This window comes from Salvelinus namaycush, chromosome 20, assembly GCF_016432855.1.
Source record: "Salvelinus namaycush isolate Seneca chromosome 20, SaNama_1.0, whole genome shotgun sequence".
NCBI classification, from domain to species: Eukaryota; Metazoa; Chordata; class Actinopteri; order Salmoniformes; family Salmonidae; genus Salvelinus; species Salvelinus namaycush.
Window position 1 is genome coordinate 27,859,608 of NC_052326.1, and position 21,063 is coordinate 27,880,670.

Below are 21,063 nucleotides of genomic sequence, written 5' to 3' on the forward strand. Positions count from 1 at the left end.
TCAGTCATAAACAGACACAGAATTAGCACTTAAGATACAAACAACCCAAACCAGAGTTAGAGAAATAAGAAGAATTAGGCTAGAATGATGCCTGAGTGGGATTCAACTGCTCTTAAACTATCCTTGTAGTTGTACTGTGAAGAGTCACTCACCTCGAAGTAGGTCTCGATATACTCTGAGACAATGTGCTCTGACTTGGGCTTGTTCTGACAGTACACTACGTACATGTGGAGACGCCGCTCCTAGAGGTCCAAAAACAAACACAGAGATGATGAGAGAGCTATACCAGATGGTGGCGCCTGTGGTCCCTGTGTGTGAGAGAGCTAGTGTGAGCAGGTCTGTGTGTGTGTGTTGGTGTGTAGGCTAAGTGTCTCCCCCATTATGGATGCCCTCTTATTCCTCTAAGTTTGACTCAGTTCTCCTTCCCCTCCAGGCCCTTTTGAAATATGTTAAATAAGAGCAGGAACTTTGCCTTATTAAATGGTTCCGGCAGCTTGGGAAGAATCGTTTAATTCACTCTTGCTTAATTAAACTTGCTGGACTAATGAAGGGAGAGAGAGGGGAGAGAGACAGGGAAGTAAGAGAGAGAGGGAGAGAGAGAGTGTGCGTGTGTCTATAGAAAATAATTTAAGTATGTGTGCATGGACTATTTCCTGCCATGGTCCTACTCTTCTCACTCGGCCTCATTTTTTCTGTGAGATCCTGACCTTCACACACAAACCCAGCTGTTTGTGTGTGCATGTGTGCGAGCACGTTTGTGTGTGCACTAAGTACAAACACAGCTGTTTATTTGCATTGAATGTCATTTATCTGTCATTATGGCTCATTTGGTTCTGCAGTTTCACAAACAGCCTGGCGTTTGAACAATGGCTCTTTGTAACTGGACCTGTTAGCTGACCGTAGCACAGTACAAAGCCCTGTAGGATAATTATGCCTGCACTTATTATTATTCTACTGGCTTTCGCCTCTCCTCTCCTCCAGGCAGCCTGAACGATCAAGACACATCTGGATGGCAGTGAGCCAGAGACAGGGACAGTAAACAGTCAGTACTCTGAAGAGATCAGGACTTCTTACCAGACACACAGAGGGACACCCTGGAACTTCATTCCAAATACAAGAAAACAGAATCAAAGACCATGTAAGGGGCTAGGTTGTCATGGTCTGTCCGCAAACAAAGAGTTACACTTATGCAAACACACACTCATTTGCACATACACACACAAACACACATATGCACACACACAGACTCACATGCTTGATGAAGAGTTGGGCCAGTCTGTCGGGCTCAGACACACACTTCTCCAGCTCCCCCAGGAGATAGCTATGACACACAGTGCAGAGGGGAGGGTTGAACACCAATATACACTCGTCTACACACACACAGACAGAGGGGAAGAGACACACAGATACACACACACACAACTATACACATGGAAACAGATAAACACAGAAGGAGCGAGAGAAACAGATCCGACAGGTTTTCCCGAGACCACACACACACACAGGAAATATCTCACAGCCATGTGGATTCAGTGTGAGAGCATCAGACTTATATCATACGTGCTGATGAACATGCTCCAGTCTCAGTGAGCTCTCACACACACTCCACACACGCTCTTCACATAAACAGCGCTCAGTATTCACATTCACACACACACACACACACGTTTAGCCAAGAGCGTGAGACCTACTCTTTATGCCAGTCATAGATCTGGTGGATGTTCCCGAACACTATCTTGTCTTTGCCCTTCATGTCCTCTGGGATCCCCTGACTGGCCATGCTGGCCATGTAGCCCTGGGCAGAGTAGAAGACACACACACCCTACCTCAGGACAGGAAATACTGCTACTTCACAGGAGGGCATCTGGCTATAGTCATCATTGTGTAATATGGTTGAGACAATAGCATAATAACTTCTATGGCATAACAACAAAAAAAGGAGACTTTAGGTGTACTGTACTTTATATCACAAAATAACTGATAGGGGGTCAGCATAAAAAATGTCACATGATCGATTTGTCACACACCTCTACTATGAGGCCCAGGTCGTCCACATACAACTTCTCTGTCTCTATCAGCTCTGTCAGCACATATCTGAGAGAGAGAGAGAGATGAGTTGGCTGTAGTAATAGAGGGCAGCCATTAAACATTGTCTTCTCTCATCACAGTGAGGGATGGGATTCTCCCAGAGTGGAGCCAGCACTACCATCACACCGTTAGCTCTCATCAGGACACAGCATACACAATTACATCCCAACTGGCACCATTTTCCCTGTATAGTACACTACTTTTGACCAGGACCCTTAGGGAACAGGCTGCCATTTGGGACACTACCAGGGACGTAATGACTGCAGCACCAGGAGCACTTAGATGCTGCATTATACTGTGGTGGAAAACTGACAGTCCATTAATGGGATAGGGACCATAAGACTGGACACATTGTGGGTTCACGTGGAGGTCACAACCACCTACATGCTCTTCTCTAAGGCACTCCTCCTGTCCTCCTCACTGTCCATGGTGGCTGACCATTGGCTGGTCGAGTCATCAATCAGGGAGGAGCCATCTTCTTCTCCTGGGAGAATAGTAGAATAATGATGGTTCTGAAAGAAGAGGGTGGAGAGGTGAGCTCATACATGTATCCACTCCATGTCTGTTGACTGTAAGCATATGTCTGCTATACAGAGAGAGCATAGAGTCCAGGCCTGACAGACAGTTCATGAATTGGACCTATGGCTGGTAGCTCCTAATCCAGGAAGCAGACGTCCATGGGAAGTAGAGGGAGGAAGTAGGGAGACTCCTCAGGACATGGCCAGGCCAGCACCCTGTTGGCTGTTCCAAGAGGGAGACTACCCAGGACAAGGCCAGCACCCTGTTGGCTGTTCCAAGAGAGAGACTACCCAGGACAAGGCCAGCACCCTGTTGGCTGTTCCAAGAGAGAGACTACCCAGGACAAGGCCAGCACCCTGTTGGCTGTTCCAAGAGAGAGACTACCCAGGACAAGGCCAGCACCCTGTTGGCTGTTCCAAGAGAGAGACTACCCAGGACAAGGCCAGCACCCTGTTGGCTGTTCCAAGAGGGAGACTACCCAGGACAAGGCCAGCACCCTGTTGGCTGTTCCAAGAGAGAGACTACCCAGGACAAGGCCAGCACCCTGTTGGCTGTTCCAAGAGAGAGACTACCCAGGACAAGGCCAGCACCCTGTTGGCTGTTCCAAGAGGGAGACTACCCAGGACAAGGCCAGCACCCTGTTGGCTGTTCCAAGAGGGAGACTACCCAGGACAAGGCTAGCACCCTGTGGGCTGTTCCAGGAGGGATTCTCCTCAGGACAAGGCCAGCACCCTGTTGGCTGTTCCAAGAGAGAGACTACCCAGGACAAGGCCAGCACCCTGTTGGCTGTTCCAAGAGGGAGACTACCCAGGACAAGGCCAGCACCCTGTTGGCTGTTCCAGGAGGGAGACTACCCAGGACAAGGCCAGCACCCTGTTGGCTGTTCCAAGAGAGAGACTACCCAGGACAAGGCCAGCACCCTGTTGGCTGTTCCAGGAGGGAGACTACCCAGGACAAGGCTAGCACCCTGTGGGCTGTTCCAGGAGGGATTCTCCTCAGGACAACTCTAGCACTGTTTGGGTTGTTCTAGGAGGGAGACTCCTCACTACTTATCCCCTCTGAAAAAAACTGCCTGCCGTGACACTTAGTCCACATCCCCTGTACTCTGATAGCAATAAGCACTTTTCCATCTCTTTTCCTTTCTCTCTTTCTTGCCTAGGTGATAGCAGGCTGAAATAGCAAGAGAGTAATATTTCAAAGAATAAATAAGTCTTCACCTCAAATACAGCCTAATCTCTGAATAGGAATAAGAATCATCTTCTCTTCTAAGACTTCAGCCACCCCTGTATTTATCTGCACCACCGCTCAACCCCTCTCTCTACTACACTAACACTCCCATTCAGTCAATTTATGGATCAGTTCTCTCTCTCTCTCTCTCCTGGCCTTGTCTTGTCCCCCTACTTCCTCTCTCACGTTCCCTCTCTATGACCTGTTTTTAATGCTGGGTTAAGTTATCCTTCCATCACTTTCACCTCCTGAGTGACCAATCCAGGCCTGGTTAGGCTCAACAAAGCCGCCAATCATGACAAGATCCTGAATCGCCACACACACACACACACAAATGGGTGCTGATGTCCATGATAGCCATAGCGCTTCTGACTCATGCTTCCTCATATCCTAATGTTACCACCGCCAGGCAGCCCACAGACAGTAGGTCTATTCACCAGTACCTAAGCTATGTTAAAGGCATGGCAGAGCTCCTGATGGACCTAGTGAGGTAGCCTATTCATGGCAGCTCAGCTCAGGGTCATCTCTTCTGACCGGGGAGGTAAAGGCAACGGCAGAGCTGTGATAAGAGTCCTAAAGATTTACATATTTATTGACCCTCATGGAGAGTTTCAGTGGTTAGAATGTGTCATGAGGTGTAAACGCTGGAGTTTCAGTAAGAGTTAGGAGGGGGGAGGGAGTGAGAACATTTCCAGCCTGGCCATTCCCCCTAGCACTTCCTCAAGCCCCCCCCCCCCTTTCCGTGAATTCTCCAGTCTCTCTAAGCCTGACCTAGACTCACCCAATACACCCTGTTCTGACCTCCAGTCCCCCTCTACCTCCCTATTCCCTCCCCTTGACAGCCTCCCCTGGTTTCTCTTCTATCCCCCATTAGCCACGTCTCCCTCAACCCCTCTCTACCCCTACCTCTGCTCCCTAACCATGTTATATCCAGCATCCCTGTAGCTCTTTCTCTTACACCCACGTCTTAGTCTTCCCCGGACCTCTACTCTACTAACCCCCCTCCACCCACCCCTCCAGCCCTGACCCTGTTTTCAGCTCCCCAGTGAGTCTGTGGACGCATTAGGCTGTCCGGGGCTGATCTGCTGCCTCGCTGCTTGATCACTTCCAGATGCAGCCTGGAAAATCCCACAGGATTGATCCCACTGCGCAGGGCTTTCTTAAAGGTTCTTTAGATTTAAAGTGGTGAGTTTTTTTCCTGATTGTTTGAGGGCGAGAGCGTGTGTGTCACGACTTCCGCCGAAGTTGGCTCCCCTGCCTGTTCGGGCGGTGCTCGGCGGTCGTCGTCACCGTCCTACTAGCCGCCACCGATCCCTTTTTCGTTTGTCTGTTTGTTTTGTCTTATTAGTTTCACCTGTGTTTCTGTTTTCGGTTAATGAGCTTCCCTATATTTAGTAGGTAGACCCGCCCTTGTTTTGTGCGGGATTGTCTTTATGTTACGTGTGTGTGTTTTAGGTAGAGGTGTATTATGTTTTATATTTACTTGGTACCCTGTGTTTTGGGTTATCAAGTTGTTCGCTGCGCCCTGTATGTTTGGGCTTATTCATTTTTTGTGTGCTATAGTAAAAGGAGCACTTTTCCCAAGTGGAAGTCTCTGCGTCTGATTCCTTCACCCACCTAGTCCCGCGTGACAGTGTGTGTGTATTTGTGTGTTTTTGTGTGCATGTGCGTGTAATAACTGATAAGGCAAAGTTGTTCTTTGAAGGTAATGTTTGGGTGAATTGGAGTTACTGCCAGATACACTGAATATACTGTACAGCATTCCCAGTGACTATGTATTTGCGGGGGAAACTTATGTTTTATAAACAGTAGCTGTACTAATTTAGCATACTCCTCTGGTTTGTTTGATGACTCTAGCATTGCTTATGTGATCTGTTTGAATGTTAATGCTCTAATTTCCAGGATTTTTGCATTAACCAATAAGCGGTTGCCCAGCAACAGCGGTATCTCAGGTTACATGTGGAGAGACTTGATGTTTTCTGACCTTACATCTATTTATGGTTAATTCTCCTCCGCTTTCTCTGTGGGTCAGGATTCTCTTTCTCTCTTTCCCTCTCTTATTTTCTTTTTTTATTTCTCTCTCTCTCTCTCCTTTTTCTCTCTTTCGCCACCTCCCCCCACTCTCTCCTTATTGAATATTGATAGGGGTTTTAAAGGGAGTTGTTTCAGCCTCAGTGCCAGTGTTTGACTAACAGGGAAATGAATGCTCTGACAGCTGTAATGTCTCTTTGTTCTCTAAATCACCACAGAATCAGCCTTTGTGTACAGAGCTCTAACAATCAAATCAAATTGTATTTGTCACATGTGCCGTAAACAACAAGTGTAGACCTTCCCGTAAAAATGCTTACTTACAAGCCCTTAACCAAGAATGCAGTTTTATGAAGAGTTAAGAAAATATTTAATAAATAAACTAAAATGAAAAAATATATTTTTTAAAGGAATGCAATAAAATTGCAATAACAGTGCCTTCGGAAAGTATTCAGACCCGTTGACCTTTTCCACATTTTGTTACGTCACAGCCTTATTCTAAAATATATATATTTTTAAAGAATCATCAGCAATCTACACACAATACCCCATAATGACAAAGCAAAAACAGACTGCTAGAATTTTTGCAAATTGATAAAAAATAGAAAACAGAAATACCATATTTACGTAAGTATTCAGACCCTTTGCTATGAGACTCAAAATTGAGAGCAGGTGCATCCTGTTTCCATTGGTCATCCTTGAGATGTTTCTACAACTTGATTGGAGTCCAGCTGTGGTAAATTCAATTGATTGGGCATGATTTGGAAAGGCACACACCTGTCTATAAAATGTCCCACAGTTGACAGTGTATGTCAGAGCAAAAACCAAGCCATGAGGGCGAAGGAATTGTCCGTAGAGCTCCGAGACAGGATTGTGTCGAGGCACAGATCTGGGGAAGGGTACCAAAACATTTCTGCAGCATTGATGGTCCCCAAGAACACAGTGGCCTCCATCATTCTTAAATGGAAGAAGTTTGGAACCACCAAGACTCTTCCTAGAGCTGGCCTCCGAGCCAAACTGAGCAATTTGGGAAGAAGGTCCTTGGTCAGGGAGGTGATCAGGAACCCGATGGTCACTCTGACAGAGCGCTAGAGTTCCTCTGTGGAGATGGGAGAACCTTCCAGAAGGACAACTATCTCTGCAGCACTCCACCAATCAGGCCTTTATGGTATAGTGGCCAGACGGAAGCCACTCTTCAGTAAAAGACACATGACAGCCCTCTTGGAGTTTGCCAAAAGGCACCTAAAGGACTCAGACCATGTGAAACAAGATTCTCTTGTCTGATTTAAACAAAGATTGAACTCTTTGGCCTGAAAATGTCAAGCATCACGTCTGGAGGAAACCTGGCACCATCCCTATGGTGAAGCAAGGTGGTGGCAGCATCATGCTGTGGGGATGTTTTTCAGCGGCAGGATCGAGGGCTCCAGAGTGCTCAGGACCTCAGACCGGGGTGAAGGTTCACCTTCCAACAGGACAATGACACTAAGCACACAGCCAAGACAACACAGGAGTGGCTTCGGGACAAGTCTCTGAATGTCCTTGAGTGGCTCAGTCAGAGCCTGGACTTAAAACCCAATCGAACATCTCTGGAGAAACCTGAAAATATCTGTGCAGCAACGCTCCCCATCCAACCTGACAGAGCTTGAGAGGATCTGCAAAGAAGAATAGGAGAAACTCCCCAAATACAGTTGTGCCAAGCTTGTAGCGTCGTACCCAAGAAGAATCATGGCCGTAATCACTGCCAAAGGTTCTTCAACAAAGTGCTGAGTAAAGGGTCTGAATACTTATGTAAATGTGCAATTTCAGTTTATTATTTTTAACAAATTAGCAAACATTTCTAGAAACCTGTTTATGCTTTGTCATTATGTGGTATTGTGTATAAATGTTAGGGTAAGGCTGTAACGTACAGTAACAAAATGTGGAAAAAGTCAAGGTGTCTGAATACTTTCCGAAGGCACCGTGTACAGGGGTTACCGGTACCGAATCAATGTGCAGGGGTACAAAAGGCTGCAGTGTCCACTGTCTGCTCTGTTTGTGCGTGTATGTGTGTAATCCTTACCAGACTGTGTGTATCCCTGTCCTGTAGTAGGTCAGATAGGTAGCTGTGACAGAGAGGGTGTGTTGGAGAGTACACCGCTGGACTCACCAGGCCATCATTCCCCTGCACAACACACAACATAGACAATATTACACGCACACACACACACACACACACGTAACCTATTCATGTTACTTGGGCATTCATATTAAGTCATTGGAGTCAGGGGTTTGTCCTGAAGTGATGTTATCACAATCTTTAATAAAACCTCTGTGTGGATTCCAAGGCTATAGTAGAGTAATGCCTCACCAAGTCCACATCAGTGCAGAGGAGGATGGTGTAGTTCTCCCCCTGCTCCAGAGGCCTTCCAAGGGCTTGGCCGTTAGGGAGGAGGGGAGAGGGATGCTTCCCATCCAGCCTGTGGACCTGCCTGTCCTCCTTGCATCCCCCTCCTCCTTTCACTCCTCCTCCTCCCCCCACGCTCAGTTTGCGGACGGGGTTGGTGAGCCACTTCTTCAGGGCACTGACGGAGTGCCGCGACCCCCCAGGGGAGGAGGGAGAGCAGGGGCTGGAGATGCCAGAGGCCTGGGGGGCTACGGAGCCTACGGATGGAGTGATGCTGCCCTCACTGCCGGCCACAGAGTACGACTCTACAGGGGATACAGAGAGAGAGAGAGGTTTTGGTTATTCAGTTATTGAGGTAATTTAGTCCGACTTGATTTAAGCACAGGTTTTTCTATTGGTTACTTCCTTAGAATACCTTGAATTTATAGAATAATGTATTAACAGTACTCCATTTCCCAGTACCAGCTTTTAATACCACAGCAACCAGGCCATTTACTGCTTTCTAACCCACACAGAGCTCTCATGTGGATATTGCCTTTCCACCTCACAAAAATGTGCTTAAATGATCTGTTTTAAGCCGATAAAGTATTTATACCAATGTAGCACAGGGAGTCACATGCCAGGCCGAAATAAACCACATTTAATCAACAAATCCACAGGTGGAAACTCACTTCACAGTACAAAGAAAGAAACAGAAAGAACAAGATACTTTGGCTCGGACACTGTTTATCTACAGCGGTGCTGTGTGTGTGTGTGTGTGTGTGTGTGTGTGTGTGTATGTGGTGGGAGGCGGAGGGGGGGGGGGTAGGAGGCATTCTAAACTAAGCTATGGAGAGAGCTGTTGATTAGACGTCCTAAAATAGTTCAAACGCGACAGCTGACACAGCCATCGAGTCAGCCTGCCGATGTGATATCATCACTGAGAGAGAGGCAGGAAGAGGAGGAACAAGAGTGTGGAGTGGGTCTGCAGGGAGAAAGGGGTAAACATATTGGAGGAGGTTTATGTTAACACATACTGTATATGTCCTCAAAGAGAGTGTGGATATGAGTTTTAAACTCATGCCGTGCTGGGCTGAGCCCGGCCCACCCTGTCTTCACTCTCAGGGGGTAAGGAGCTGGTGTTTACAGAATGGTATACACTGGCTGACCCCACTGTATATTTGGATTCCACTGAGACATTGCAATGACAGTGAAAACGAGGAAAGGAAGAGGTACAAAGGGGAAAAGGAGTGAGAAAGAGTGAGAGGAATTGAGAGGCAGGAGATGGAGGGATGAACACACAGTAAAATAGTTTGAGAGGAGAGCGAGGAAGACAAGAGTGAAGAGTTTTCTTGGGAGATGAATGAGGCCTTGAGAGAACACACTGTCAGCAAGAGCAAGCTGACTGAGACACTGTCTGTCTAAGTCTGTCTTGTAGTGATGGAAAAGCAGCTGATGTAAATCATGACAGCCAAAGCCAGCCCTAATCACACATTCTATCCTAACCATTGTTTCCTGTACTCCCAACTTAGCATTAGTGGGCTAATACAAGTGCTGTCACTCACTCACACCACAGAATGAATTCCATTAACTAAGCCTTTAGACTATGGAAAAGAGTATGATCTCAAACACACTGCTCTGATTAGGAAGCCCCAACATTAACGTTTGATTTTGTTCTGCTGATCTTAGCAGTGGCTTAAGCTCTTTGTGGCTCTTTGCTGCCACTTTGGCCACCTCCCAGACTCTAACTATGTACCGTCAGCACATTGATTTAAGCCGTAATCATAAGAATGGGGTATCAGGGGCCCAGAGAAAAGCTGAGACAGATATTCTGTAGAAGTCTGACACAGCCATTTTTAGGAGACACCACATTGGCGGTAACACTGTTAATAACATGGCCATTTCTCTGGTACTGGTCACTTTTAATTTATACCCAGCTAGCACATTTGGTTTCTTGGAAGTTGTGCAAATGTATGTTTTGGTTTCACATTGGTTGTGGGAATGAAGCCATACGTTTCCTGATCGTTAAAACTGAAAGTTTTTTAAAGTGGAGATTTCATCTGTTCAGGGAACTATTATTTTTAGGTTGCAGGGAGGTTCTGAGAACATTTTACTTTTATTAATGCTCTGAGAATGGAATCTGTAGGTTATTTTGAGTTTCTTTTGAACTTCCCTAAAACTTTTAGTAAATATTTCAATAAGAGTTAATAACACTGCTAGCTTATTTTCGGTTAACTTTTTTTTACTCCAATCACAGATAGGCCACATGGAAATTAATTTCCTTAGGCTTTAATCATGCAAACACATTTATTTTTTATTGTGACATGACATCAGTGAGATTCAAACCTAAAGTCTTCTGTTTTCTATCCATGAAAGTAGTCCACTGCGTCACCATGATGGAGCTAGAATACAATGTTCTTTTACACATATATTAATTTTGGTCTCTTCAAACAGACTCCATTTCAAAGGAAACAAGCACACATTAAGATGTGTGGCCAATTAGAGGGCAACACACCTGAACACACTTAACAAGATTCAGGATAGAGTTTTGTTGATGCTGAGAACTAAATGTTTTGTAAATGTTTTTACCGTGCATTCAGAAAGTATTCAGACCCCTTCCCTTTTTCCACATTTTGCTACATTACAGCCTTATTCTAAAATTAATTAAATTAATTGTTTTCCTCATCAATCTACACACAATAGCCCATAATGACACAGCAAAAACAGGTTTTATAATTTTTTGAAAATGTATTTAAAATAAAATGCATAAATACCTTATTTACGTAAGTATTCAGACCCTTTGGTATGAGACTCAAAATTGAGCTCAGGTGCATCCTGTTTCCATTGATCATCCTTGAGATGTTTCTACAACTTGATTGGAGTCCAAGGCACACACCTGTCTATATAAGGTCCCACAGTTGACAGTGAATGTCAGAAAAAATCCAAGCCATGAGGGCGAAGGAATTGTACGTAGAACTCCAAGACAGGATTGTGATGAGCAACAGATCTGGGGAAGGGTACCAAAACATTTCTGCAACATTGAAAGGCCCCCAAGAACACAGTGACCTCCATCATTCTTAAATTAAAGAAGTTTGGAACCACAGACTCTTCCTAGAGCTGGCTGCCCGGCCAAACTGAGCATTCAGAAAAGGGCCTTGGTCAGGGAGGTGACCAAGAGCCCGATGGTCACTCTGACAGAGCTCTAGAGTTCCTCTGTGAAGATGGGAGAACCTTCCAGAAGTACAACCATCTCTGCAGGACTCCAACAATCAGGCCTTTATGGTAGTGGCCAGACAGAGTTTGCCAAAAGGCACCTAAAGGACTCTCAGAACATGAGAAACAAGATTCTCTGGTCTGATGAAACCAAGATTGAACTCTTTGGCCTGAATTTCAAGTGTCATGTCTAGAGGAAACCTGGCACCATCCCTACGTTGAAGGATGGTGGTGGCAACATCATGTTGTGGGGACATTTTTTCAGCGGCAGGGACTGGGAGACTAGTCAGAATCGAGGGAAAGATGAATGGAGCAAAGTACAGAGAGATCCTTGATGAAAAGCTGCTCCAGAGCGCACAGGACCACAGACTGGGGCGAAGGTCCACCTTCCCACAGGAAAACGACCCTAAGCACACAACCAAGACAACGCAGGAGTGGCTTCGGGACAAGTCTCTGAATGTCCTTGAGTGACTCAGCCAGACCCTAAACTTGAACCAAATCAAACGGCTCTGGAGAAACCTGAAAATAGCTGTGCAACAACACTCCCCATCCAACCTGACCAAAGATTGGTTCACGTCCATAGATCTGAAGGATGCGCTTTTTCATTTAGTCATAATTTATACAGCCTCCCCACAAACGGTTTAATTTTGAGGGTGTGGCCTACAAGTTTCTGGTCCTGCCTTTCGGGCTGTCCCTAATCCTTGCACCTTTTCTACAGTTATGTTACGTTTGATGCTGGAGCTCCGAGATATGTTTCAAAATTGCTAAGCAGTGTACTTCGAAGCAGTGTGCCAATGACTGACTGTATCATTTTATCGGAAGCACGTGATCAATGACGTCCAAAGCTTAATTTCCTTGAACAACCACCTGATTGTTTTGGTATTGGTGGGACAGCATCTATAATCATGTGGCTGCTCTAAATACTTTTGACCAGCAGGTGCCACTAGTGTATACTGTGCTGATCAAAGCCTGGAGTAATGAACCTATTTCAATGTAATTATCTGAAAAATCCCAATGCTTCAGGAAGCTTCGTTTCCCTGTCATTACTTTTCTATGGTGGTGGAAGCGGATTTGGCACCGGTGGGGCCTATCTGGACGATTGGCTGTAATTGAGGGAACAGGTGGAGCTCCACACTGCCACGCTGGTTTTCCGTATTGAGTCTCTGGGGTTCATAGTGAATCACAAGAAAAGCTGTTTGACTCTAGCTCAGCATCTGGGTCTTGTTCTGAACTTGGTTCTGAAGCATGCATTTTTGTCGCAACAAAAGAGGGTCGCATTCCAGCTCTGTCTGGCACAGTTTCAGCTGGGGCACTCAGTGCCTTTTCGCTTGTGGCTGCAGTTATTTGGTCTGATGGCCTTTATGATACCTGTGGTGCATCTGGGACTTCTGTGTATGCGTCTGTTTCAGAGCTGAGTGATTGCTACAAGTCTGGACGCATCTCACCACTGACATCGGTTGCTCATGGTATCCCTGTCTTGCCTAAGGGCGTTGACTCCTTGTAAGGTCCGATAACAGGACAGTGGTGGTGCACATAAACAGGCAGTAGGGATGGAGTTTCTCTCTTTGCTGAACCTGGCCCATTATCTGCTGTTATGGAGCAGTGAGCATGTCCTGTCGCTCAGGGTGATGCATCTTCCTGGATCTCTACGTGGGTGCGGATCTACTTTCCCAGGGGGGGGTCGTATCTCTATGGAGTGGAGACTGGTGGTTGTCTAGATATGGGACCAGTTAGCCAGGGCTGACATAGATCTTCACTCATTGTGAGAAAACGTGCATGGTTGTCTGTTCTTCTCAGTGGGGGAACTGAGCACTCCGTTGGGAACGGATGCTTTGGCATATCAGTGGCCTCGGACCCTGCTCTATGCGTTTCCTCCGGTGGGCTTGATTCAGGCCACCGTAGAGAGGGTCCGTCAGGAGGGTCTGTTGTTGAATCTGGTGGCTCAAACCAGTGTCTAAGCCTATGTCACCAACCTGGGACCTGGCTTTGCTCCTGGATGTTATGTGTAAGCCTTCGTTGGAACCACTGGAGTCTGTGGAGCTGAAGGTCCTTTCCTACAATAATGCCCTGCTCATGGTCGTGGCATCGGCCAAGCGTGTTGGAGATCTCCACAAACTATCAGTACAGCTTTCCTGTTCGGAGTTCGTGCCTGGTAACTCCAAAGTGATGTTATGTCCTAATGCAGCTTTTGCTCCCAAGGTTATGTCTATTTCTTACAGGTCCCTGGCTTTTGAGACGGAGCACCTCCTCCGTTTGCTTCCTGTGAGCAATGGAGGTTGAATGGCTAAAGAAATAAGTACATGGAACTAAGAGATAGCCTAGCCCTAAGCCAATGTAGCAGTAGGCCTATAACTTCCTTGTCAACTAAGTAAAAATACATAAAGCCAACAAATAAAAATAGATGATGAAAATGCAGGTTATTTCAATCACATTCACCTCTCTACTCTGCCTGTCTGCCTCCCTTTGTATCTGTCTTGACTTGAGCTATCGCTAGTGAAGTGCAACATTGTATTAAATCAATCAACTGAGTGAGAGTCCAGCCCAATGACTGTAGCCTAAACATGAGAGTCTGACCCGAAGCTGTCCCTAGCGAACTTGTAACGTTGTAGCAGCTAGCCTATTCCAGTGAGCTTGGGACATACACAGCTGTTTTTGCCCAAAGGGAAATGTGTTCAGGTATTTTATGACGTTTCCACTGGATATATGGGATCCTCAGAGCATGGCATTTTGCTCTTTTACACTGAGGCCTGGTGATTATCAAGGGGGAGAGTGTTGTAAATATTTTTCAAATAGCCTAGCCTACTGTGAGGAACGATTATTATTCACAATGGATTTTATTTTTTTAAACTGACTTTGTTGACTGTGTGAGGTGAAGAAAAAATGACTGAGAAGCTCAGCTTATTAGTGGTGGTGAGTTAAGTCAATAAGAAATCAGACATCGCCAAATGGGTACTTTCATACATTTGCTTGCAGCAGGCTAGTTAGCCTACTTCTGTGCATGCTCAGGTGCGCACGCTGATTCAACATTAAGAGGACAGAGAAAACAGACACATCCTAATTGCTCACACGAAGCGCTCCAAACAAAATACAATGACAAAATTGGGGGGAAAAACTTGTAAATGACAGTATGAAATAAACCAAAACTTGTTACTCACAAGTGTAGCAGGTATTGGGACAAATTCACTTGTGTATTAAAGTAAAAAGTTTAATATTTGGTCCCATATTCATAGCAGGCAAGGACTACATCAAGCTTGTGATTCTACAAATTGGTTGGATGCATTTGCTGTTTGTTTTGGTCGTGTTTCAAATTATGTGCCCAATAGAAATGAATGGTAAATAATGTATTGAGTCATTTGGAGTCCCCCGCGAAAAGTGCTAACCTCCCCTGTTATTGTAATGGTGAGAGGTTAGCATGTCTTGGGGTATGATATTTGTGTGTGTAACTTTCTTACTCACCATTATTCACGATTCATTAAGGATAATCCATAATCATGGTAGCATCCACAAATTTCTAGAGTACCAAGCATGACGTAGTCATTGCGTGCTATGAATATGGGACCCAATACTTTACTTTTTTCTACTTTAATGCACATAAGTGAATTTGTCGCAATAATATGTTTGCAGGAGTGCAGAGCCAAAACAACAAAACATGTGTCACTGTCCCAATACTTTTGAAGCTCACTGTATCTTTCGGAAGCCCTTTAATTCAAATAGATGTCCTTTCCTTCAGACCCCCTTCGGGACGGCAGGTAGCCTAGTGGTAAGAGTGTTGGGCCAGTAAACGGAAAGGTTGCTGGATCGAATCCCTGAGCTGACAAGGTAAATATCTGTTGTTCTGCTCCTGAACAAGGCAGTTAACTCCCTGGTAGGATGTCATTGTAAATAAGAATTTGTTCTTTACTGACTAGCCTAGTTAAAGAAAAAAGGAAGCGCTCAGCACAATTACAGTTACAAATCTTTCTCTCACCTACTATTTTTATTCCTTCATCGCCCTGTCTTTTATTTTCCTTTCCTCTCTCTCTCTCGCTCTCTCTCTCTCTCTCCCTCCCTCCTACTGTGTCCACATCCCTCATACTGTGTCCACGTAGTGAGGTGGTCTCGTTTGTTTTATCTTGCAGTGTCACGACTTCCACCGAAGGTGGCTCCTCTCCCTGTTCGGGCGGTGCTCGGCGGTCGTCGTCGCAGGTTTACTAGCTGCCACCGATACTTTCTTCTTTTCATTTGGTTATGTCTGTCTGGTGTTTCACCTGTGTTCGTTTAGTGTAATTAGGCGGGGTATTTTATCTCGCCATACCCTCTGGGTTTTTGTGCTGGATTGTTACGTTTGCTGTCATTTCGTTTGGGTTGTGTTTTCTTGTGTTCTGTTGAACAGGTGTTTTTTTCCTGGACGGTGTCTGGTTGTTTTGAGGCTACTGTTGTAGTCCTGTTTCCTGTTCTTTGGACTTGTTAATAAAACGCCCAGGTTGAAATTTGCTCCCTCCTGCGCCTGACTCCACACCCACTTCTCCTTGGGGAGATTATCTGACATGCAGTCAACAAACTCTCATTTTGACCCTGCTGGTCATCTATGAACGTTTGAACATCTTGAAGAACTATCTGGCCTTAATGGCCATGTACTCTTATAATCTCCAGCCAATAGAGGACTGGCCACCCCTCAGAGCCTGTTTCCTCTCTAGGTTTCTTCCTAGGTTCCTTCCTATGGAGTTTTTCCAAGCCACCATGCTTCTACATCTGCATTGCTTGCTCTATGGGGTTTTAGGCTGGGTTTCTGAATAAGCACCTTGTGACATATGCTGATGTAAAAAGGGCTTTATAAATACATTTAATTGTTTTGATTGATGGCTTGGCAGACCTATCAATTTCCAGACGTGTGTGTGTGGGTATTAAGCTACACTGCACTTTAACCTCATTGTATAATTTCCTCATTGTGTCACTGTCTTAATACTTTTGGAGCTCACCGTATATCATTTTTGTCTACTTTTTACTGTTACCGAAGAACCCTTGTTGAACCCCACATGCCTTGCTCCCAGACAGACTAAATTACTTTTTTGCTCGCTTTGAGGACAATACAGTGCCACTGACACGGCCCGCTACCAAAACTTGCGGGCTCTCCTTCACTGCAGCCGACGTGAGTAAAACATTTAAACGTGTTAACCCTTGCAAGGCTGCAGGCCCAGACGGCAATCCCAGCCGCGTCCTCAGAGCATGCGCAGACCAGCTGGCTGGTGTGTTTACGAACATATTCAATCAATCCTTATCCCAGTCTGCTGTTCCCACATGCTTCAAGAGGGCCACCATTGTTCCTGTTCCCAAGAAAGCTAAGGTAACTGAGCTAAACGACTACCGCCCCGTAGCACTCACTTCCGTCATCATGAAGTGCTTTGAGAGACTAGTCAAGGACCATATCACCTCCACCCTACCTGACACCCTAGACCCACTCCAATTTGCTTACCGACCCAATAGGTCCACAGATGACGCAATCGCAACCACACTGCACACTGCCCTAACCCATCTGGACAAGAGGAATACCTATGTGAGAATGCTGTTCATCGACTACAGCTCAGCATTTAACACCATAGTACCCTCCAAACTCGTCATCAAGCTCGAGACCCTGGGTCTCGACCCCGCCCTGTGCAACTCGGTACTGGACTTCCTGACGGGCCGCCCCCAGGTGGTGAGGGTAGGTAACAACATCTCCACCCCGCTGATCCTCAACACTGGGGCCCCACAAGGGTGCGTTCTGAGCCCTCTCCTGTACTCCCTGTTCACCCACGACTGCGTGGCCATGCATGCCTCCAACTCAATCATCAAGTTTGCGGACGACACTACAGTGGTAGGCTTGATTACCAACAATGACGAGACGGCCTACAGGGAGGAGGTGAGGGCCCTCGGAGTGTGGTGTCAGGAAAATAACCTCACACTCAACGTCAACAAAACAAAGGAGATGATTGTGGACTTCAGGAAACAGCAGAGGGAGCACCCCCCTATCCACATCAACAGGACAGTAGTGGAGAGGGTAGTAATAGGGTAGTAGTTCCTTGGCGTACACATCACGGACAAACTGAATTGGTCCACCCACACAGACAGCGTTGTGAAGAAGGTGCAGCAGCGCCTCTTCAACCTCAGGAGGCTGAAGAAATTTGGCTTGTCACCAAAAGCACTCACAAACTTCTACAGATGCACAATCAAGAGCATCCTGTCGGGCTGTATCACCGCCTGGTACGGCAACTGCTCCGCCCACAACCGTAAGGCTCTCCAGAGGGTAGTGAGGTCTGCACAACGCATCACCGGGGGCAAACTACCTGCCCTCCAGGACACCTACACCACCCGATGTCACAGGAAGGCCATAAAGATCATCAAGGACAACAACCACCCGAGCCACTGCCTGTTCACCCCGCTATCATCCAGAAGGCGAGGTCAGTACAGGTGCATCAAAGCAGGGACCGAGAGACTGAAAAACAGCTTCGATCTCAAGGCCATCAGACTGTTAAACAGCCACCACTAACATTTAGTGGCTGCTGCCAACATACTGACTCAACTCCAGCCACTTTAATAATGGGAATTGATGGAAATTTATGTAAAAATGTATCACTAGCCACTTTAAACAATGCCACTTAATATAATGTTTACATACCCTACATTACTCATCTCATATGTATGTACTGTACTCTATATCATCTACTGCATCTTGCCTATGCCGTTCTGTACCATCACTCATTCATATATCTTTATGTACATATTCTTTATCCCTTTACACTTGTGTGTATAAGGTAGTAGTTGTGGAATTGTTAGGTTAGATTACTCGTTGGTTATTACTGCATTGTCGGAACTAAAAGCACAAGCATTTCGCTACACTCGCATTAACATCTGCTAACCATGTGTATGTGACAAATAAAATGTGATTTGATTTGAAAAACTATTCCACTTTCCCCTCACTTCTATATATATCGTTTATGTGTGACGTAAAGGTATGCAGAGGCCTTAACATAGATCAAATCTCATATGTTTAGAAATAGTAGGTTTACAGAGGGATAACTGGGGGATGAAAAAGAATGCTCCATTTACATAAGTCACACGCACTTACACACACACACACCTTATGGACCTGTAGGCGTATGTCTTTTGTGTAACAATCAAAAGCTCTCTCTGGCTGTGTGCCGTGATCTTCCTGTACCCAGTCTGCTGAGAATGTCTCTCACACCACTGCTCTCCTGTTGTGGTGGGTTGGATTTCCCATTGATTGAGTGACAGCTCAGCTCATGGGGCGGAGCGAGGTCTTGTGGGTTTGTTTGTGTTGTGTCCCAAATGGCAGCCTATTCCCTACATCGTGCACTACGTTTGACCAGAGCCCTATGGGCCTTAGTCAAAAGTAGTACACGTTATAGGGAACAGGGTGCCATTTGGGATGTAACCTGTGTTTTTCTAATCCCATAGGCCCAGTGCCTGTATCTGTCATGACTGACTCTGTGACTGCTTACATCAGGACCTCCAGCACATCAGCAGCCAGCCAGTTCAATCTCTACAGGATTAAAACTTGACTTTACCATTGTGATAGACAGACAGAGACAAATCAACTGATAAAATACAATAATAACATGTTGGCTACTATGGTACTGTTTTCACGTCCCCCGAATCCTGAATCTTAGTCTTGAGAATTAGAAATGGCAAATTTCACAAATGGCAAAGCTCCCTGGAGCAGGCTGCTGTGGACAGGAGTGATCTGGCTCATGACTGCAGAAACAGGACATATCAACAGGGCTTATCTTGTCCTGCTGGAAACTGGTCAGTCACACACGCACGCACATACACAATACACATACAGTTGTAAAGTTGGAAGTTTACATACACTTAGGTTGGAGTCATTAAAACTTGTTTTTCAACCACTCCACAAATTTCTTGTTAACAAACTATAGTTTTGGCAAGTCGGTTAGGACATCTACTTTGCATGACACAAGTAATTTTTCCAACAATTGTTTACAGACAGATTATTTAACTTATAATTCACTGTTTCACAATTCCAGTGGGTCAGAAGTTTACATACACTAAGTTGACTGTGCCTTTAAACAGCTTGGAAAATTCCAGAAAATTATGTCATGGCTTTAGAAGCTTCTGATAGGCTAATTGACATCATTTGAGTCAATTGGAGTTGTACCTGTGGATGTATTTCAAGGCCGACCTTCAAACTCAGTGCCTCTGCGTGACATCATGGGAATATCAAAAGAAATCAGCCAAGACCTCAGAAAAAACATTGTAGACCTCCACAAGTCTGGATCATCCTTGGGAGCAATTTCCAAACGCCTGAAGGTACCACGTTCATCTGTACAAACAATAGTACGCAAGTATAAACACCATGGGACCACGCAGCCGTCATACCGCTCAGGAAGGAGACGCGTTCTGTCTCCTAGAGATGAACGTACTTTGGTGCGAAAAGTGCAAATCAATCCCAGAACAACAGCAAAAGACCTTGTGAAGATGCTGGAGGAAACAGGTATAAAAGTATCTATATCCACAGTAAAACGAGTCCTATGTCGACATAACCTGAAAAGCCACTCAGCAAGGAAGAAGCCACTGCTCCAAAACCGCCATAAAAAAACAGACTATGGTTTGCAAATGCATATGGGGACAGAGATCGTACTTTTTGGAGAGATGTCCTCTGGTCTGATGAAACAAAAATAGAACTGTTTGGCCATAATGACCATTGTTATGTTCGGAGGAAAAAGGGGGAGGCTTGCAAGCCGAAGAACACTATCCCAACCGTAAAGCACGGGGGTGGCAGCATCATGTTGTGGGCGTGGTTTGCTGCAGGAGGGACTGGTGCACTTCACAAAATAGATGGCATCATGAGGTAGGAAAAGTATGTGGATATATTGAAACAACATCTCAAGACATCAGTCAGGAAGTTAAATCTTGGTTGCTAATGGGTCTTCCAAATGAACAATGACCCAAAGCATACTTCCAAAGTTGTGGCAAATTGGCTTAAGGACAACAAAGTCAAGGTATTGGAGTGGCCATCACAAAGCCCTGACCTCAATCCTATACAAACTTTGTTGGTAGAACTGAAAAAGCGTGTGCAAGCAAGGAGGCCTACAAACCTGACTCAGTTACACCAGCTCTGTCAGGAGGAATGGGCCAAAATTCACCCAACTTATTGTGGGAAGCTTGTGGAAGACTACCCGAAACGTTTGACCCAAGTTAAACAATTTAAAGGCAATGCTACCAAATACTAATTGAGTGTATGTAAACTTCTGACCCACTGGGAAGGTGATGAAAGAAATAAAAGCTTAAATAAATCATTCTCTCTACTATTATTCTGACATTTCACATTCTTAAAATAAAGTGGTGATCCTAACTGACCTAAGACAGGGAATTTTTACTAGGATTAAATGTCAGGAATTGTGAAAAACTGAGTTTAAATGTATTTGGCTAAGGTGTATGTAAACTTCCGACTTCAACTGTACACACACACAGACAGACACACACACAGAAAGATGGGATCCACTTTTGTGACCTACTTAAGGTAGAGAGCCCTGCTCTCAGACAACCATGGTAAAAGGGGTCTTCCCAGTCTAAAGAGGACAGGACTACTACTACCCATATAGAGCCCTGTGTTACTCAGCATACAGCTA

General features: G+C 45.5%; 1 protein-coding gene across 1 annotated transcript in view; it reads right to left on the reverse strand.

Annotated features, from left to right (window-relative positions):
* The window catches only part of LOC120065187 (rho guanine nucleotide exchange factor 25-like), a 44,477-nt gene that overhangs the window by 6,711 nt on the left and 16,703 nt on the right, over positions 1 to 21,063 (reverse strand). The window contains exons 2-8 of the mRNA XM_039015974.1: positions 8,210 to 8,550; positions 7,922 to 8,023; positions 2,473 to 2,600; positions 2,028 to 2,094; positions 1,692 to 1,795; positions 1,252 to 1,321; positions 153 to 242 (exon numbers count right to left, since the gene is read on the reverse strand). Of these exons, the coding sequence (XP_038871902.1) occupies positions 153 to 242; positions 1,252 to 1,321; positions 1,692 to 1,795; positions 2,028 to 2,094; positions 2,473 to 2,600; positions 7,922 to 8,023; positions 8,210 to 8,550 (902 nt within the window). The remainder of the gene's footprint in view (positions 1 to 152; positions 243 to 1,251; positions 1,322 to 1,691; positions 1,796 to 2,027; positions 2,095 to 2,472; positions 2,601 to 7,921; positions 8,024 to 8,209; positions 8,551 to 21,063) is intronic.